The sequence below is a fragment of the Fonsecaea pedrosoi genome (genome assembly GCF_000835455.1).
Source record: "Fonsecaea pedrosoi CBS 271.37 unplaced genomic scaffold supercont1.2, whole genome shotgun sequence".
Lineage (NCBI taxonomy): Eukaryota > Fungi > Ascomycota > Eurotiomycetes > Chaetothyriales > Herpotrichiellaceae > Fonsecaea > Fonsecaea pedrosoi.
Window position 1 is genome coordinate 4,803,406 of NW_013550614.1, and position 16,545 is coordinate 4,819,950.

At 52.1% G+C, this 16,545-nt stretch overlaps 7 protein-coding genes across 7 annotated transcripts; 3 read left to right on the forward strand and 4 right to left on the reverse strand.

Annotated features, from left to right (window-relative positions):
* Nucleotides 1–609: 609 nt before the first annotated feature.
* On the reverse strand, nucleotides 610–2,331 carry Z517_03720 (uncharacterized protein; the record flags this gene model as incomplete). The annotated part of the gene is made up of 1 exon (XM_013432824.1): nucleotides 610–2,331. The coding sequence occupies one exon, from the start codon at nucleotides 2,329–2,331 to the stop codon at nucleotides 610–612; it is 1,722 nt and encodes a 573-aa protein (XP_013288278.1).
* Nucleotides 2,332–2,878: 547 nt separating this feature from the next.
* Nucleotides 2,879–5,514, forward strand: Z517_03721 (uncharacterized protein; the record flags this gene model as incomplete). The annotated part of the gene is made up of 8 exons (XM_013432825.1): nucleotides 2,879–2,982; nucleotides 3,046–3,123; nucleotides 3,199–3,638; nucleotides 3,696–3,837; nucleotides 3,957–4,263; nucleotides 4,343–4,639; nucleotides 4,700–5,086; nucleotides 5,167–5,514. The coding sequence occupies 8 exons, from the start codon at nucleotides 2,879–2,881 to the stop codon at nucleotides 5,512–5,514; spliced, it is 2,103 nt and encodes a 700-aa protein (XP_013288279.1).
* Nucleotides 5,515–6,630: 1,116 nt separating this feature from the next.
* On the reverse strand, nucleotides 6,631–7,811 carry Z517_03722 (5'/3'-nucleotidase SurE; the record flags this gene model as incomplete). The annotated part of the gene is made up of 3 exons (XM_013432826.1): nucleotides 6,631–6,671; nucleotides 6,747–7,105; nucleotides 7,171–7,811. 3 exons carry the CDS (start codon nucleotides 7,809–7,811, stop codon nucleotides 6,631–6,633), a joined length of 1,041 nt encoding a protein of 346 aa, XP_013288280.1.
* A 1,392-nt stretch (nucleotides 7,812–9,203) lies between these two features.
* Z517_03723 (uncharacterized protein) lies at nucleotides 9,204–10,403 on the forward strand (the record flags this gene model as incomplete). The annotated part of the gene is made up of 2 exons (XM_013432827.1): nucleotides 9,204–9,819; nucleotides 9,874–10,403. The coding sequence occupies 2 exons, from the start codon at nucleotides 9,204–9,206 to the stop codon at nucleotides 10,401–10,403; spliced, it is 1,146 nt and encodes a 381-aa protein (XP_013288281.1).
* Nucleotides 10,404–10,446: 43 nt separating this feature from the next.
* Nucleotides 10,447–11,585, reverse strand: Z517_03724 (uncharacterized protein; the record flags this gene model as incomplete). The annotated part of the gene is made up of 2 exons (XM_013432828.1): nucleotides 10,447–11,374; nucleotides 11,464–11,585. The coding sequence occupies 2 exons, from the start codon at nucleotides 11,583–11,585 to the stop codon at nucleotides 10,447–10,449; spliced, it is 1,050 nt and encodes a 349-aa protein (XP_013288282.1).
* A 662-nt stretch (nucleotides 11,586–12,247) lies between these two features.
* On the forward strand, nucleotides 12,248–13,486 carry Z517_03725 (uncharacterized protein; the record flags this gene model as incomplete). Its single annotated transcript, XM_013432829.1, has 2 exons — nucleotides 12,248–12,795; nucleotides 12,844–13,486. The coding sequence occupies 2 exons, from the start codon at nucleotides 12,248–12,250 to the stop codon at nucleotides 13,484–13,486; spliced, it is 1,191 nt and encodes a 396-aa protein (XP_013288283.1).
* A 1,654-nt stretch (nucleotides 13,487–15,140) lies between these two features.
* Nucleotides 15,141–16,328, reverse strand: Z517_03726 (uncharacterized protein; the record flags this gene model as incomplete). The annotated part of the gene is made up of 1 exon (XM_013432830.1): nucleotides 15,141–16,328. The coding sequence occupies one exon, from the start codon at nucleotides 16,326–16,328 to the stop codon at nucleotides 15,141–15,143; it is 1,188 nt and encodes a 395-aa protein (XP_013288284.1).
* Nucleotides 16,329–16,545: the final 217 nt, after the last annotated feature.

The window sequence follows — 16,545 nt, forward strand, 5'->3', positions numbered from 1 at the left end:
ATTGTTGTTTTCTTCCCGCTTATGACTTTAAAAATTGGGGGCCAGAGTCTTCTATTGTCAATCGAGTAACGTCACAGAGACAGATCTCTTGCATTACGCGTCACTCAACAACTGATTTGCCGGAGGACTACTTGCTCAATGAACGGGTCGTACGCTGAAGTCACCTGCAACGATCGTGAGAGCAGTACACGACCCCATACCACATTGGGACGTCGATGGGCGTGACTAGCTCTAGAGACCTGTTCATGGTAGAAGGTAAAAGTTTCAAGTGTATCCTGCTGTTGTGAACGTGTTGTTGCTCCTCCCACTCCCTCATGACTCGCACCGGTCAATATTACTCTCATTTTGCCATGACCGCAGTTTGTTTTCTTTACAAGCGGTACTGAACATCAACAATGGTGTGGTTGAGACGGCTTCGACAGCGCAGGCGGCAAATTCATGCCCGAATACCGCACATGCAGATTTCTCCACGCTCGAGGCCAACGAAGATTTTATTCGGGATACGCCCGGGTGTAGACCATTCGTATTGCCTCGAAGTAAATCTTGCAAGGCAACCTGCAACCTATGCTCATCAGAACATGCTCTGCGGTCTTCAGGTCGGGGTAGTCGCTACGTAGCAGCCAAACTTGGGCCCGGGGCTGTCCCTAGCCTGCAGAAACAAGACGACCGGATCGTCATGTCCGCTCCGGCCTCGGCGATGTTGAGGTTTGACAAAATGATGTTGGCCTCTGCAGTACGACCGAGTCGCTGCAGGCATTCGTAATATCCTTTCAGCGCCCAGATATTGTTAGGGTGTTGATGCGCTCGAACCAACTTCCCGTCCAGTCCCAAGTCCTCGGCATAGATCTGTGCGGCTTCTGCAACATGACCTTGTTCTAGAAGTAAGGCTGCGTACGGATGGCGAGTTGGCAGCATCCAGCCCCACGGCTCGGAATAGATCAAAGCGTCATCCTTCGCCACGGCGAGTTGTAGGCGCTCGAATGCCACCTTATAGTTCCCACGCCGGTACTCGATTTCCCCATCCAACATGGCTGTCGCAATCTCAAGTTCGTCGACGACCTTGTTCGGGAAATCCATTCGGGTAACTGGGACACGCTTGGCCGCCTCGCGAAAAAGCTCTCGTTCTCGATCGGCATTTTGGACATTTCTGGTTGCAGCCCAGGCGATCCCTTTGCCATAATGCATCATGGCCGTGGTAACACAATAGAGCTGCTTGTTTTCTGGCAATGGGAGTCTCTTCAACCTGTCCCACATTCCAAACCTGATGAGGACATGCACGCGGACCGACGTGAAGAATTCCACCCAGTCGGCCATCGGAGGGGAGTTGATAAGGAGGATATCATCGCTGAGAGTAGACTCCATGCGATCCGTCGCCTCCAAGGCCACGCGTGAGTTTCCGGCCATCATGGCTCCGTAGATCAACGAATGGTAATTATGCATGCGATAAAAGGTGTAAAAGTTTTTACCGCCCTCACGGGCATAGTATCTATCATCCGCCATGGTTGCTTGGATGTTTGTATGCATGGCTCGGCGATAATCTCCGACGAGAACATCGATATGACTCGACATATGGGTAATATGTCCGCCGTCCGGGACAAGTTTTCTGAGGTTGTCTGCCGTCCTCAGGGCTAACTGGGGGGTTTTCGACATCTCGACACAGTGGATGTACATGTGCAGAATCCCCGGATGGCGGTCTGCTCTCGGGTGCTGTAGGCCGGATTCGAGAATTGTCTTGACTTCCAGGACCGGTGTGGCGAGATTTGGCTCACCGGTCCCGGCCTCGTATAGCTTCCACGGTGCCATGTTCATTAAAGCATCCGCCGCCAGGGTGATAATGTCCAGATTTCCGGCTCCAAGCTGGAGGTTAGCCTCCCTCATTGCGTCGGCGTATGCTCGGACGGACGGGGTGAAGTCGCCGGGTGGCTCTCTGGCTGGAAAGCGATGTTGCAGAGCTTCGATGATAGCCTGCTCCGCGACCGAGGCTTTGTCAGATAATTCCTTCGCTTTACGGGACCAGTCGTAGCACTTCGCGACAGACTCTTTCAAATCCTTGGGATCAAAAGCCTGCCAGACCTTATTGTAGTTGGGACCCGTGGCGAAGGCGGCTCCCCAGTAGCCCATTGCACAATCCGGATCATGTAAGATGACCTGTCGGAAACAAGCAGCCGACTCTCGGTGGTTAAACGAATAGACCCATAAGAGGCCTCGATCGAACCATATTTGGGCGTCGTGAACCTGGGTGCAGACAGGCCATGTATACTCACCGAGATCGTAGTAAGGTTCACTGGCCGGGACTTTACCTGCGTTTTCCAAAGTGAGTGCTGTCGCCATCTCGAGAATCGTCTTTCGAGAGAGTTCGAGGAGTAAATCGAAGAAGGGACATGTGTAGAATTTACATCTGGCTCTATACTAGGTCTCGATCAAAATTCTAGTCGGGGACTAGTTCTGTTTTGCGCAAGCGAAGTCTAGTTCGCGGCACCCACCAGAGGGGTGACAGAATTCCATCTCCACTATTGGGCTCGTGGGGTATTCTGCCCATATTACCTTCCTCGCTGGGGAGACGGAATTCGGTCACCGGCATGCGACGGTAGCTTTACCTAATTCAGATACTTTTCTATGGGTGGTCGGTGCGGGGCGGGGGGGACTATGGTTCGTCTAGAATTTGTTGCCTCAACTGGTCCCCGAGGTTCAGTCGGGGAATAGAAGTGTTTGCCAAGGTTGAGAAGCCGCCACCTCGCACCTCAGATATTCTCACACTATATACTCTAGATCTAGAGACCTAGAGACCGAAGGAATAGGCAAGCGGCGAAACAGCCTGCCCCGCAAATGTTGAAAGGATCAAGACAGCACACGCCGAGGCAGCAGCAGTCGCCTGAGCATGGAGAAACAGCAGTCCGGGGTCGGGCATACGACTGCTCACCAACGCACAGCATGTCTTAATTGCCGTTCGACCAGACAACGTTGCGGCCGGGAAACTCCATGGTGAGTTCACCCCGAGGCGAGGGGGAGACTCATTCTTATATCCAGAATTGATCATGTGTGTAGCTCGCGCTGCTTGTCGAATGGTTTGTCGTGCAGCTATCCTCACTCTTCTCGTCGTGGTCGGAAGCTGGGAAGTACCAAGTGAATCATGCCTCTCCGTTTCTTCTTCGTGACCGAGTCAGGCGCTGGGCTTCCTGTCTGTCTCTGCTGACGCAGCGGCAGCAAACCCGACACCGTCGAAAAGCTCCTATCACGCATAAACCAGAGCAGCGTGCGAGACCAGGTCATCAATGCCCTTCTCGCATCTGCCTCGGCCAATCGAGGTACCGCCTCTTCAACGGCCAGAGACTCACCTTCGCAAGCTGATGATGTCTCCATCGCCTCAAATGCCCCGTTCGCCTATACGACCGACAACAACAGTGATCCTCATCAAAGCCTTGAACCCGGAGACAGTCAGACCAATTCTGCGGCAGACGGGCTCGAAAATCAACAGCCCCTGGAAGCGCCTTTCCGCATCTGGGAAGTCAAGGTCAATAACCTGGGGAGCACCAACCCCCGACAGAATTCAGATCGATTGCATTTGCCAGTGGCTTTCCGCCTCCCGTATGGCAAAGATGCTATGGATTCAGTGGCTAAGCGCCTAACAACTTATTTCAGTACGGTGATCCCGCCTTCTGCGACCTAGATAAAAGTTCTGACCCCGATTTGGGTAGGCCCTCGAAAGACTCTGCAGAAGGACTGGCATTACTTAGCTGCCCAATCGGTGAACAGCACATTCAGACTAGAAAAAGGTGTCTGTGATCCTATCACTGCCCGGCTAATTGATGAGGATGACGTATCGCTGTATTTCAAGCTGTAAGTTGCAGTGTATCCTGGGCTGGGCAGTGCATTTTGTGAAAGCCTGTCGTCTTCGCATTCCAGGCATTGCCCACTGGACCCATATTAGCGTTGCATGGACTGACCACTGGACTCAGATTTTTAGAGCTGCGTAACCCTTTCGTCGGGTTACTGGATCCTCTCCTCCATACCCCCGACTATGTCTATTCCATGTCTTTTACACTGTTCTCCGTTGTTTGTGCCCTTGGCTGTGCGGTATCAACACTCCCTCGGGATCGCGTTGTCTACCCCGCCCTGTTTTCTTTGGCCGAAGGATGCCTGAAGTGGTCCATCGCGACGTCTGTGAAGTCGATTGAAACGATCCAAGCCATAATTATCATGCAGTATTGGGCTCCTGTTCACCAGAAGCAATCGGATGATCCCTACTGGCTTCAATTGAATCATGTGAGAAGAGCGAGATTTTGCGCAGATCACGCACCGCCGAACGGATGAGAAGAGCTGACGTGCTTTTTGAGTTGACCAGGCCGTACGACTCGCCAGGGAGATTGGAGTAGATAAAGCCACGGTCGTCATCGAACATCTCAGCGCTCTACCGCCTTCTACGAGTACGGACACCAAAGAGCGTATTTTCCGGAACTTTGAGAGAACGTGGCTATATACATTCATCGCCGATAAAAGCTTCGGTATCATAAATGGACGGCGACCCTTAAGTGTTTCGAGGCACGAACTCCCTGTGTCAGCAACAACGTGGTGGCAACATCCAGTGGCCACACCCCATGACCAGATGATCAGCGGCATCATAGAGATCAGGGTACTCCTGGTGCGTACTAAACTCTTCAAACTCCCCGACGGGCTTGAAAATTTGCTGATAGCTATATAGCTGCATGCATTGGAAGATCGACAACGGTCGAAGAATGACGCGACATCCATATCAAATTGGCATTTTCAGGCCCTCCGGACATTGGAACAAGCCCGCGATTCCCGATGTTCTCATGATGGTGATCCATCGTCCAAGTACCTTCCTATTCTCGCATTCTACATGGATCACAGCATCCTAATCCTCAATGCCCAAGCCGCCGCGGCATTAAGGGGCCTTAATCAAGGTACGAGTTCGCCCGAGCTTCGAAGCGTCTTGCAAACAAGTGTCAACGTTGCGAGCCACCTGATGGATATTGTGCTCTCTGAACAGATCATGTTCGATCTCAAGTTGGGCTCCCACAATAATCTGTTCATCATCATCTGTCATGCAGCGACAGAAATCATTTTTGTGAGTCTTCTCGGTGATATCACGAACCGTAGTCTGTCACTGCGGTGCGCTAGTCTGGAGCTGACACGTGTGCCCCCTAGGCCATTAAATGCGACGGCATTGCGTCGACCAGCGTTGCCGAACTGGCCGTCAAAATGAACGCAGTACTGGAGCACCTGGGAAGCGTAGCGGGAGGGCTTCCAGCTTCATCTGCCGCACACCTTTACCTAGACTTCTTCTGGTTTCTGATGTCTCGATTTGACGACGCTGTTAGCAATGATAACCATCAAAATCCACGAAGTGAAGCTGGCGACGACACCTTGTTCCCCGACTGGTACAGGATATTCGACGAATCCTCGATGGATTTGACCGGTTTTCTTGATAACGACATTCTTGGCTGGGATCAACCTCTGTTCAGCCAATGTGACTTTGCCAACGAAACGTGCTGAAAGGTTTCAATCATGCGACACTTGTCACAGTCCGATGTGTGCGTTCAGTAGGTGATTCGTTAAGCTGTCTATGCAATGTTGAGGTTTCGAGAAGTTTTTTTTCTCGCCAACAGCGACCGATGGCCAAACAGAATCAATCCATTGGAGACAGAGCAACACATCGTTCATATCGGTAAAATTCTTCCTGTAGCTGTCTTTGAAGAGCTCGCTGAGCTTAACAGGCAGCTAGGAGTTTTTTTTTCTCCCTTCTCTATGGTAAATATACGGCCGCACTTGAATGCCTCGTTGAGGATCGGAACAAGAAAAACCGCATATTGGAAAACACCATTTGTCTTTTCCTCGTATCTGCATTCTGACCTACTTGATCAACTTCCCCCTTGGTGCGGAGAGGGCACGACGCCCTGGCTAGGCTTTTTCTCACAGAGAGAGAGAGGGAAAAGTCCACGTCGACTTGAAGGACACCTCTGCCGTCCAAAAACCTTTCGTGCGGCGGTAAAACTCGCCGGGCGGAGAGGCATCGTGGGAAATATGATATGTAGTACCTAGCCTCCCGTTGCTAGAGTCCCGTCGGCTCGCCCGTACTCCAATATGGCTCCCTCAGTGCTCCCGTGTTTGGCCGGGCGCTCTCGCGATGCTTCGTCATGTGCCCGACTAAAGCAGCCTCTCTCTCAATCCTGAACGAAAGTGGAAATGAACGAAGCACAGTTCGGGTATATATGATTTATATACATCACAAAGCCTCGTACGAACCATGTCCATGTACTTACGTGTACGTTCACGACGATGCCGGCATTGGGAACTGGTGACTCTGGACACACTGAACACACTATGCAAGTACACAGAGAAACAAGGGAACAGGGATGAGTGAATGAGTAGACAATTCCCAAAGTCGGGTTTCGGCCCATTCACTCCTCCATCATCAAAAGAACAAGGTACTTGGGGATCGATTGAATTGGTATTTCTTGTTTTGCACAAGTAGGTACATACTATAAGTCTATAAGGTCATCACAGACAAGGTAGGCGTAAAGGTATACAGGTATACAAGCCCACCAAGAACCCTGAGCATGGGCTCTTCTTGAGACTTTTCATTCCTTTGTTCACCCCTTTTTCTTATATCTATTCGTGCCGACTAGGATGGCGTTCCTCGAGTTCTTGATCTAAGAGATGAAGTAGAAACGTTAGCGTTCGTAATTTTTCGGAAACAACACTTCGAGGGGAGATGCCTAAAGTACCTGTCATAGCACGCCGAACCGCCATCTTGGAGGACGGATCCTGGAACGCCACGAGCGGCTCCATGGCCACGCGCAGATCGGTCTGGTCTTTGCCCAGCGGGGCGTCGTAGTCGATGGAGAAGACGGAGACGGTGGCGAAGCAGCCCTCGTCGACGATGGTGGTCTCACCCGGCAAGGCGCAGTTGCCGTTGATGCAGCGGTTGACGCCGGAGCCGAGGATGTCGCCGTAATGGAACGTGCCCGTCGTGGCGTTGAACACGGCCGAGTCGATGAAGCCACCCCCAGAGAAGCGGGTCTGAATGAATGGCGGGGCGACGCACGAGTCGTTGATGAGGGAGGTAATGAGTGGGGTGTTGACGCTGTTCATCGTTAATTTTATACCCTCACTCTCACACACACACAATCTCATCAGCATGAAACTTACTTCAGCCCATAGCCTACCGGCATCAGCCTCTTACCCGCCTTCGTCCCGTTCACAAGTTGTTCAACCACATCGGCAGCCAACCGGCCCTGGATGGTGGCAGGGTCGGGGTGACCGGAGGCGGTGGTGGCGTTGATCCAGGTATATGCCCTCTGCTCGCTGTTACCCCCAGAAAATGCGATGGCGGGGTACCCTCGACCGACGGCCGCGTACGTGCCACCCATCGTGCCGCTCAGGGTGTACAGAAAGCTTCCCACGTTGGTGCCGTAGTTGGGCCCGCCCACGTAGAGGTCGATGGTCTTGTTGTCGTAGAACAGCGGAAGCACATGGTCCAGGGCCACAAAGGTGCACGCCGCGGGGGTGCCATTGTAGTACCAGATGTCCGGGTCTGATGGATCTCGGCCCAGGGCCGGAGCACCCGCTGGAATCAGGTTGAACTCGGACGCCGTCGTCAGGTTCGGCGACGACGAGTAGACCGACCGACCGCCCTGGCCGCTCTCGTTGTCGACGGGAGCGACGACCAAGACATCGTGTCCGGCAGCCTTGAGGAAGCGGTAGAACTCGCGAAGCTGGGCACTTCCGAACCCGTCGTCGTTGCCCATGAGGATCGAAATGGCCGCAGAGCCGCTAGACAGAGCGGCCATTACGGCCAAGGACGAGACAAGCGAGAGCTTCATCTTTCCGACGTTTTAGTGATGACCCGGACTGAGCTTCTGCGTGACTCGTGAACCAAACCTCGCAAACCCTGACTCTCGAAGCTCTCCGTTCCTCTCAAGAAAGAAAGCCCTAGAGAAAGAAGTAGAAGAGCTCCCCCGGCCACCACGGGGTGCCTTATGCCACTTTAATACCCTAGCCGGTCCATCTCTCTCTCTTACTTCCCCATGTGTCATCGTCATCAAAGCTCCATGACACTGCAGACAAGTTCCGGCAGGCGCACACGCACCAACGGCCATGCACCGTTAAGTGATTGATTGCAACGTCTCATCGAGGCACACGACCACATGCCTTGACCGGGATAGTGTGAGGACACCAAACTGGGAGGCACAGAAGCTTTGCCAAGTCTGATTGGCTGACGATAAGGGCTTCGGCGAGCTCCATGGCGTCGGAGGAAGCACTACTCCAAGTAGTACCTGCGGAGCTTGACCGATGCAGAGTCCATGCTCGATGCGAGTTAGAACTTGGTAATAAATAGCTTGTGGCGATCGTCTTCCTGAAAGTGTGGGCGGGACGTTCGTTCAATCGAGTTGATAGGGAGAAAGATCGAGATCGAGATCGGCGAGAGGTACGAAGGACAAGTGGCGGTGGGCGCTCACCCTAACTCGCGCGAGCCCGGGGTAAGCCCAGGGCGGCGTCACCCTCGGCCTCGATGAAACATTACAATCAATCAGGTAACGGTGTATGGCCGTTTAGTGCGCGTGCGCGTGCTGGAACCTATCTACAGTGCCATGGAGCTTTGAAAACCTCAACCCCAACAATGTAGAAACTTCAGCTTCCTGACTAATCAGGAGAGCCTCGCCTGCTGGGTATTTGGCACCGCGGGTCAACGCGACTGCGACTCGAATCAACATTGATGCATCAAAGCACAAGCTTCCCTCGACAGCTCAAGTTGTGAAATCTTACGATGAATCAGATATTCGTCATTTCTAGCATTCTTTCGAGAGTGGGATACCTCAACGATTCGAGTCTATTGCCCATTTTGTCTACGGACACACTCTCATGGTCTTGGAAGCCTCGATTTCGAGCATGATTCTCTTTTGGAAGCTTCGTTGAAACGCCGACGCGCTCCCCATTGTGGGTATCTATTGGATGATTATCAGATCTGCTTTCCATTTGAGGACGCAGCTCAGAGCAAAAGCTGTGGTTGGTTCATTGACAAGATCGAACACAAATACGTCACTGTCAGCCTGCCCCCTGAAGTTGAATTCGAGAACTACTTCGTTCAAGACGAGAACGGTTCGACAGCGTCCGATTCCACCAGTTCACATTACGTATGAACAGACGTAGGTATTCTACCTCGGAGGCATGCAAACAACATCATGGTCACACTTGAAGAGTTCCTCGACCGGAGAAATCCAGATATCGACAGCAGCAATATTTTATCAGGTCCAAACACCGTCAGCATCCACTACTCTAATCTTGGCGGAGTAGAAGAATGGGGAGAGTTTAATTATACCACACTCAGGAATCTTTATGGCGAGATACTGGATCGAACCCTCCTCAACCCTCCGGACAATCAAATTCCAACCGAACTCGAAGCCGAGATTTGGGACGAGCGTCAATTTGAGTTACTCTTCTCGCAATATATGCTGACTTCGGTGCGGTATGCACTCCGGCAAGCTTACGATTATTGTGACAAGTCGTGGGAATGCAATCCTCCAGGAGAATTCTTCGCTCCGATCGACCCCGGGGCCGGGGGCCGTGCTAAACGCCCCAAAGACAGCGACAATCCACGCTTTAGACCGGACTGGTCTTTCGTGAGAAGAGGCTATATGACTTCTACCACCCCGAAATCCTATATCAACCTCTGTCCCGGAGACACAAAACTTGGGGTGAAGTGGAAACACGAGTGGCACCGAACAGACTTTAAAACATGGAAGGTTCCGGCCGAGCAAATCCAAACTTATTCAGACGATCATTGGAATGTTCGTTATGGTTAGATTATCACCGAGGATGGCTTAACAGTCTTTCTGATTACCAGACATACAGTCGGCTCTGGCCTATCAACGACAAGGAGCCTACGTACCGCTGCTTCAACTCTAGGTCATGCACGCGTCGCTTCTGATGAAACTGACCTCAGTTCTCTCATGACTCCATTGTCGATCACAACACACAGTTACCGAGATGATCCGCCAAATGTAGAATATCAACCGATCAAAGCAAAATTCATTCCGTGGACCATAGTCAGCAAGGGCCTGAACGTCAAGAAAGCCCTTTTCATGCTCTTCATGCTTGCTGGCGCGCCAGGGGGCCCGAAGCTGGTGCAGACCGATTATCCACCTCTGGATTCTTGGTGGCCGGAAGGAAGCGTATTCCGTCACAACTCAACCGGCAAAGTCAGTAATTACCTCCAACCGACAACTCTTCTGAGTCATCCTTCCGGAGAAGTTGCCGATCCGACTACACCAGTAGAAGAACCTAGAAGGCGTGGGGCACACGAAGAACGGGCGTCTGAGGTTGCGTCCGGGTCTGGGAATGAGCAGGGCCGTGGCAAACGGAGGAGAGTCGACGTCAAATAGACTCGGACCGTTGGTAGGTGGATAAAACATCGGTTTCGGATCGTCAGCTGACTTCTGCTTGGAATTTTGCTCGTAAGGTTTTGTGGGACTGAGCCATGATCTGCCATTTCCCTTGGAATGGTAACGTCAGGACATCGCCACTGTCCACAAGAATTCCTTCGCCCAACCAGTTCCGCGGTTCAAACACGCTGAGATCAAATCCTAGGTAGGATGCCAGATCCAACCACCGTACGATTTTTGGGGGGTCTAGCGGAGCGTTAGAAACTACGAGTTTCTTCACGATCCCAAATGGGTCGTCCTGGAAACCAGCGCCGTTCATTGTAAATCCAACATCCAGTTCCCATTTGCGTATGAGGTAGTTCATGTCCTTATGGTTCAACCTGATCCATCCCAAACTACCGTCCATGTCGGAAAGAATCTTGCAGCTTTCAGTGGTATTTGGAGCCTGGTCGTCCTTTCCTTTTTGGTTTCTTGTGTCGTGATCTGAAGAAAATGATCGTAGGAATCGAAGCATATCATCAAGGGTATATGGTTCTGGAGGAGGGCCTTCCGGGAGCGATTTGCCGTTCAGCACACTTGCATTGACAGCTTCCGCTCTAGAGTAAAATAGAGACTCTCGAAGGAATGGCCAGATGTGAGGACGAGGGGGGCGATGGACTTGTTTGAACTTACGAAAATTCCAGTACATCAGCTCATATTCATCTTTCATCATTTCACACGGAATAAGACAGCTTACCACTTTCAGCGCGAACGGACCATCTCCATCTATGTTGACCTTGAAGATGTAGCCTTCCATTCCATGGTCATCGATGAGTTCCTCCACGCGCACGTTTTGACATGTGGGATATCGCCTGAGTCTTGGACGGTAAAGGCTCTCGAAGGTCTGGGGTGCTGGAGGATGCACCTTCTCGTGCTTGGAGAGAAAGGGGAACTCTGACAGCTCAGACTCGAAGTCGCCAATATTCAAGAGCCTGACGTCCACAGGGCGTTTTGGAAGAGACGGTGACCACACCATAGAGCATCGATCATAAGGTTTCAAGCGAACTAAGATCGGACTCACCTTCCGGTGCGCACTCGACGAGGAGTAATGATGGGACGACGGGGAGGAATCTCAAAAGACTTGGAGAAGTTGCGATCACGTGATTTCAGAAGACTAGCAGGCGATCGCGGGGGGTTCCACATACTAGCGCACCTCGAACTTCTCGGCGGTCGGAGCAGATCGACACATGCAACTAGTGACATGCATAACCCCGCTTTCGTCTTTCTTGCGTCCTTGCGCCATCTATAGAAAGCAGGCACCATCCTCCATGTCATCCATCACCAGTCGATATGGCCGCAGGTGTTGCAGAGCTAGACACAGGCGCCGCGCGAAGTGGCCACAACAGACCTGACCAGCAGCTGGTCGCGCCTGGTCGCTCAAACCGTGGGGAACAGCGCCAGTCACTGAGAATCAACCCTAATTGAATGACCATAGGGAAATGGCACCTTACTGCCAAAGAGGAAGAAAAAGATACCGCAGAGTACCGACGAAAGAGTCGAAGAATAGAGGAGAGCTGTCAGTTTCTTCCTTTAATATTGCCATTTGATTGACCATGTCACAGCGAATCAACGCCCACGAAACGCCCTCAAAGAAGGCCCGAAGCTCACTCGCAAAAGCCCCCGATTACAGGAGAGACGACCCACGAACTCACAGCGAACAGCAAGAGGAGGGAACAAGAGACGGATCTACCACATCCACAGAGCGAAGAAGTGAAGCCACACCAATACTGTAAAGAGGAGGGCGAAGGCCTGTCCGCGGTATCAACTCCACGGTTAGGAGTGCACGAGAGCAGTCAGTTACGTCAATGACCTCAATCGACAATATTGCTAATTTCCCCTGTACAGCTAAGCGTCGACGTTGCGAGAATAACGGAGACGAATCGAATCACCAGGCGAAACGTCCAAGACGCAGACTAGCACAATACGCCGAGGCAAGAAGCAAACCTCCAGACAAAGAGGAGTCCATTGAAAATTGGTTGGAAGGGTCTTCCTGGTCTCGCAGGGCCTCAACAGAGCATCAAACCCATCTGCCCGAGACAGTGATCAAGATGCACCGCAAAGCCGCCGGCACCGTCCTTCCATCCCCAGGCAATAGCTTTGAAAGCACCACATCGTCGTCGAGAAGGTCAGAGAAATTTACTGCCAGTGTGCATGACACCGAATATCGACAATCATTGCGCTATCGCAACATTTACATCGAACGAGAAAATCCTCCTCCAGAGTTGATGAGAAGGGCACAGCGGATAATATCACGCTCCCGAGTCTCACCTGAGATCGACGATGCCACCATTGAAGAGCTGAAAAGGACATCTCGAAGACTTCAAGATGATACCGAGGATATGATCATTAAGCAGTTGGTCCCAGACATAATTCCAGCTATGAAAAGGATACCCGACTAGAGGTTGGAAGTGAATGCCGATCAACTGTGGTGCAATGCTGTCCCTGTCTCACTCAACGCTAACGTACTTACCACGCCCCTTCCCTTGCCAAAACCAAAACCTGATTTAGCTTTCGGATATTCCCAAGCTGCCTTTACTGAAAAACAGCTTATGACCATTGATCTTCTCGTTGACGACCAGTTCGGTCGAAGTTACGCTATCCCGGACCAGAAGGTTCGATTTCCGTTTCTCGAGATTGAGTTCACATCTCAGGCCAAGAACGGAACCCACTATATTGCAACAAACCAGGCCGCTGGTGCCGGAGCTATCGCCTTGAACGGCAATATGGATCTGACACAGCGCAGCTTTGGTATGGACAAATTCGATTATGAAGAGCCACAATATTTCTCTGTCACTATGGACCACCAACTAGCATGTATTAATGTACATTGGCTGGGAGCTCCGGCTGAAGGAGGACAGCATAGCTTCCACGTCGAAGGGTTATCACAGCATCTTCTGCGGGATGAAAACGGCATACGAGCAGTTTCTCGAGCGATCAAGAACATCCTTGACTGGGGTGTAGATCCATGGCTACGAGCACTATGTGCGGCTCTAGATGCGTACCGGGAGACGGTGGTCCGTAACAGGGAAGCGGCAAATGCTTAGAGGAGGCAGGGCCATGACATTCCGCCCACACCACAAATTGTACTGCAGACAAGAGGAACGGTCCTGCCACTTGATCCGGGAGTGGAAAGGGCTGCATCATGCCAGTACGTGCAGACTGCAAATTGAGCGGCAACCGCAGCGCGAACAAACAATGCCTAGGTATGGTCGTGTGGATATTCCCGCCAGTGCACCCCCCGAGATTTCACGGCACCCTACTATTGCACCGACGACTCACCCCTATGAGGATGCTGTGATATCCCGGCAACCTATCCCAGGTACACATCTCGGGCAATCTGCTGGTGAGAGAGGGCACCTACTTGAATATGGCAAAAGTAGGAGGCAAATCAAACCCACGCAGAAGGTACTGGATTACGCTTCCGCTAATGGAGGTCGGCTCCGAAGACGATGAGGTAATTATGAGAAGACGAGGCAACTGCGCCCTTCTCTTTGTTTTACCCGTGCCGGGTGGTCCTGATATGAGGCAGGGGACTGTCCCATATCTATCTGCAACGACAGCTGCGACAGCTTTTTGTTGCTCGAAGTTGAGGGAGGCATCTCTCTCTCCAATCTATGTCAAAGGAGGCCGCTGATAGTTTTGTCTGCTCCGCTATTGAAGGCACCGCGACGAACAATGGTTTCAGCAATCCAAATTTTCTGTGGTAGGGATGGACCCCACGGACATCGCTTGGCTCTCTGCGCGACGGTCTCGGACGATTTAACCTGTCATCAGCCTCGTGCTCTGTCGCTGTGATGAAATCGTCTAGGGCTTCATCCGTTTTGTCGATCGCCTCTGTTTGTGACTCGGAGTCACATCCTCCTCCTTTGTCCAAGTCAAGCCGAACAACATCTGCTGGCACAAAAGTTAACCTCGGCTCAGGTACACCATCCCCGAAGTGCTTTTGCCATCATGTATTGATCTGATTTGACGAATCGACCGGGGTGTCAGTGGACCTTTTGCCATGCCAGACGACATACATACGAGGTACTGACTGGTTCTGGTCAAACGAGTAAGCCGCTTTAACACAGAGCAGGGGAGTTGTCGCGGAACGAGTAAAGCAGCAAGAGGCCTCCGAACCAGTGGGTTGGGCAAAGTATACGAGATACACTGAATCCCAAGGTAAGCAAGCAATGCTTATCAACGTACTTGTATGCACTTGTATCCTGTGTTGCTTGGTAAAGAGTATTTGGTCTCTGATTACTCGGTACAATCTATTGTGTATCGCTTAACATGAGCTCAGCTCCAATCGACATTGAATATCCGCCGCCACCACCGCTATGCACCATATCCCCCGATCTGTCTGCTTTGCCCACTTGTTGATCAATCGCTTGAGGGTACGATGCATATTGATACATCGTCGTAACCAGCAAAATGAGGCTCTTGAACTATGCTGTGTGTGTAGAGCTCTCTTGTCCGAAGATTTGGAGAAGCTCGCCAGGGACCGCTCGAAGTAGATTCTCCTCAACTTGGTCATGCTTTGAAAACAAATGCAAAATGGGCGCCAATATTCGAACACACATCATTCCAATGGAAAGAAACTCTCACCAAAAGGCGTCGAGCGAGATACACTGCTGGCTCTCCTCCGGGTATTCCCTCCCTCTCTCTCTCTCTAAAAATGTCATTCCTTGTACAATATCTCTCATTGGTGTTCAAAGATCAAGCCTCGTCGATGGTCGGCTTGAAGTGAAACCGGTCTTCGGGCTTCGACTTGAAGGGGACACCCAATTCGAACATCTTGCACAAGACATCCGAAAAGTCCTTGAAAAACAAATCCTGGTCCTTGGCATACTTCTCCACCCACGTCTTGAAGATGGGGTCTTGAATCAAGGCAATGTCGGTAGGCAACATCATCAGGCTCTTGGTCGTGGCATCTTCGTATTGCTTGGGTCCTTTCCAGGATCGCCAGCCCCACTTCTCCTCCATGAGCAGGCGGAAGAAATCGTTTGTAAACATGGTCGGGGAGAAGGTCCAGGGACCATCGAATCCTGAGCGGTTGGCGTGGCATCGGCCAACGGCGTGAGCACCGGACAAGGCCACCATCTCTTGATCATTGAAACCCATGCGGCCAAAGATGGCCCGGATGTGATCTGGGCCCTTGGAGGCGTCGGGCAGGCGGCCGTCCGGTGTGCAGAATGCGACGTCCTTGTCCTGTCGGCCGGGTCTCCAGGGGATGATGGGTCCAGACATCTCTTGAACGGCACAGACACCACCAAGGGTCCACAGGTCGGAGTATGAGATCCAGGGGAACTGGGCCTTGATGGGCTCGAGGAAGTCGCGGGCACTCTTCAAGCCGGCGTTGGCACCGTGCTCGGACTCGGGAGCAAACCGCATAGTTGCGCCGTTGCTTCCTCCAGTGCCTGTAGCAGCATCATAAGTCCCCGACGCATGCCACGCCAGACGCAAGAGCACGGGAGCATAGCTGCCATCGTCATAATCATCCATCTCCCAGAGCTGCTTCGCAATGGCGTTGTACACTTTCTGGTAATCTTCAGCAGTGGGTTTGAAGACCCCGGTGGATTGTCCTGCGCTGCCCTTTTTCAGAGCCTCGGGACTTTCGAGAAGAATCTTCCTTCCATCTCCTGCCGTACCCTGGGTGGTGAAGTAATAGTAACCCCCTGCAAGAGCGGCGACTGCTGCTGCGCTGCTATAGGCGGCAGTGGTAGTGTTTGAGGATCTGGGAGCCGATTGGGAGGAATATTGGCGGCGGGATGATTGCTGGAAGAACTGCTTCGCAGCGGCACTGGATCGTGAGGAGCGAGCAGCGAGACGGAGGGACGAGGTGGCTGAAGCTGTGCCGCGTGCGACAGCTTTGGAAAAGGTGCGGGTAGCAGTTGCGGCAGCCATTATGAGAGGTTATGCACAAAGACGTCTACTGGTACAGTAGAGAATGGGGTGTTTTGAAACGCAGATAACAGAACGAGAGGATGAAGAAGAGCGGGACGGGGGAAGCAAGTTATAGAAAATGAGCAAGAACAAGTCCCGAACTTTCCAGAACAGGTTATGGACACCGAGACATGGGTTGGCAAACACGGCGAGGCTGAATAATGGACAATCGGCGACT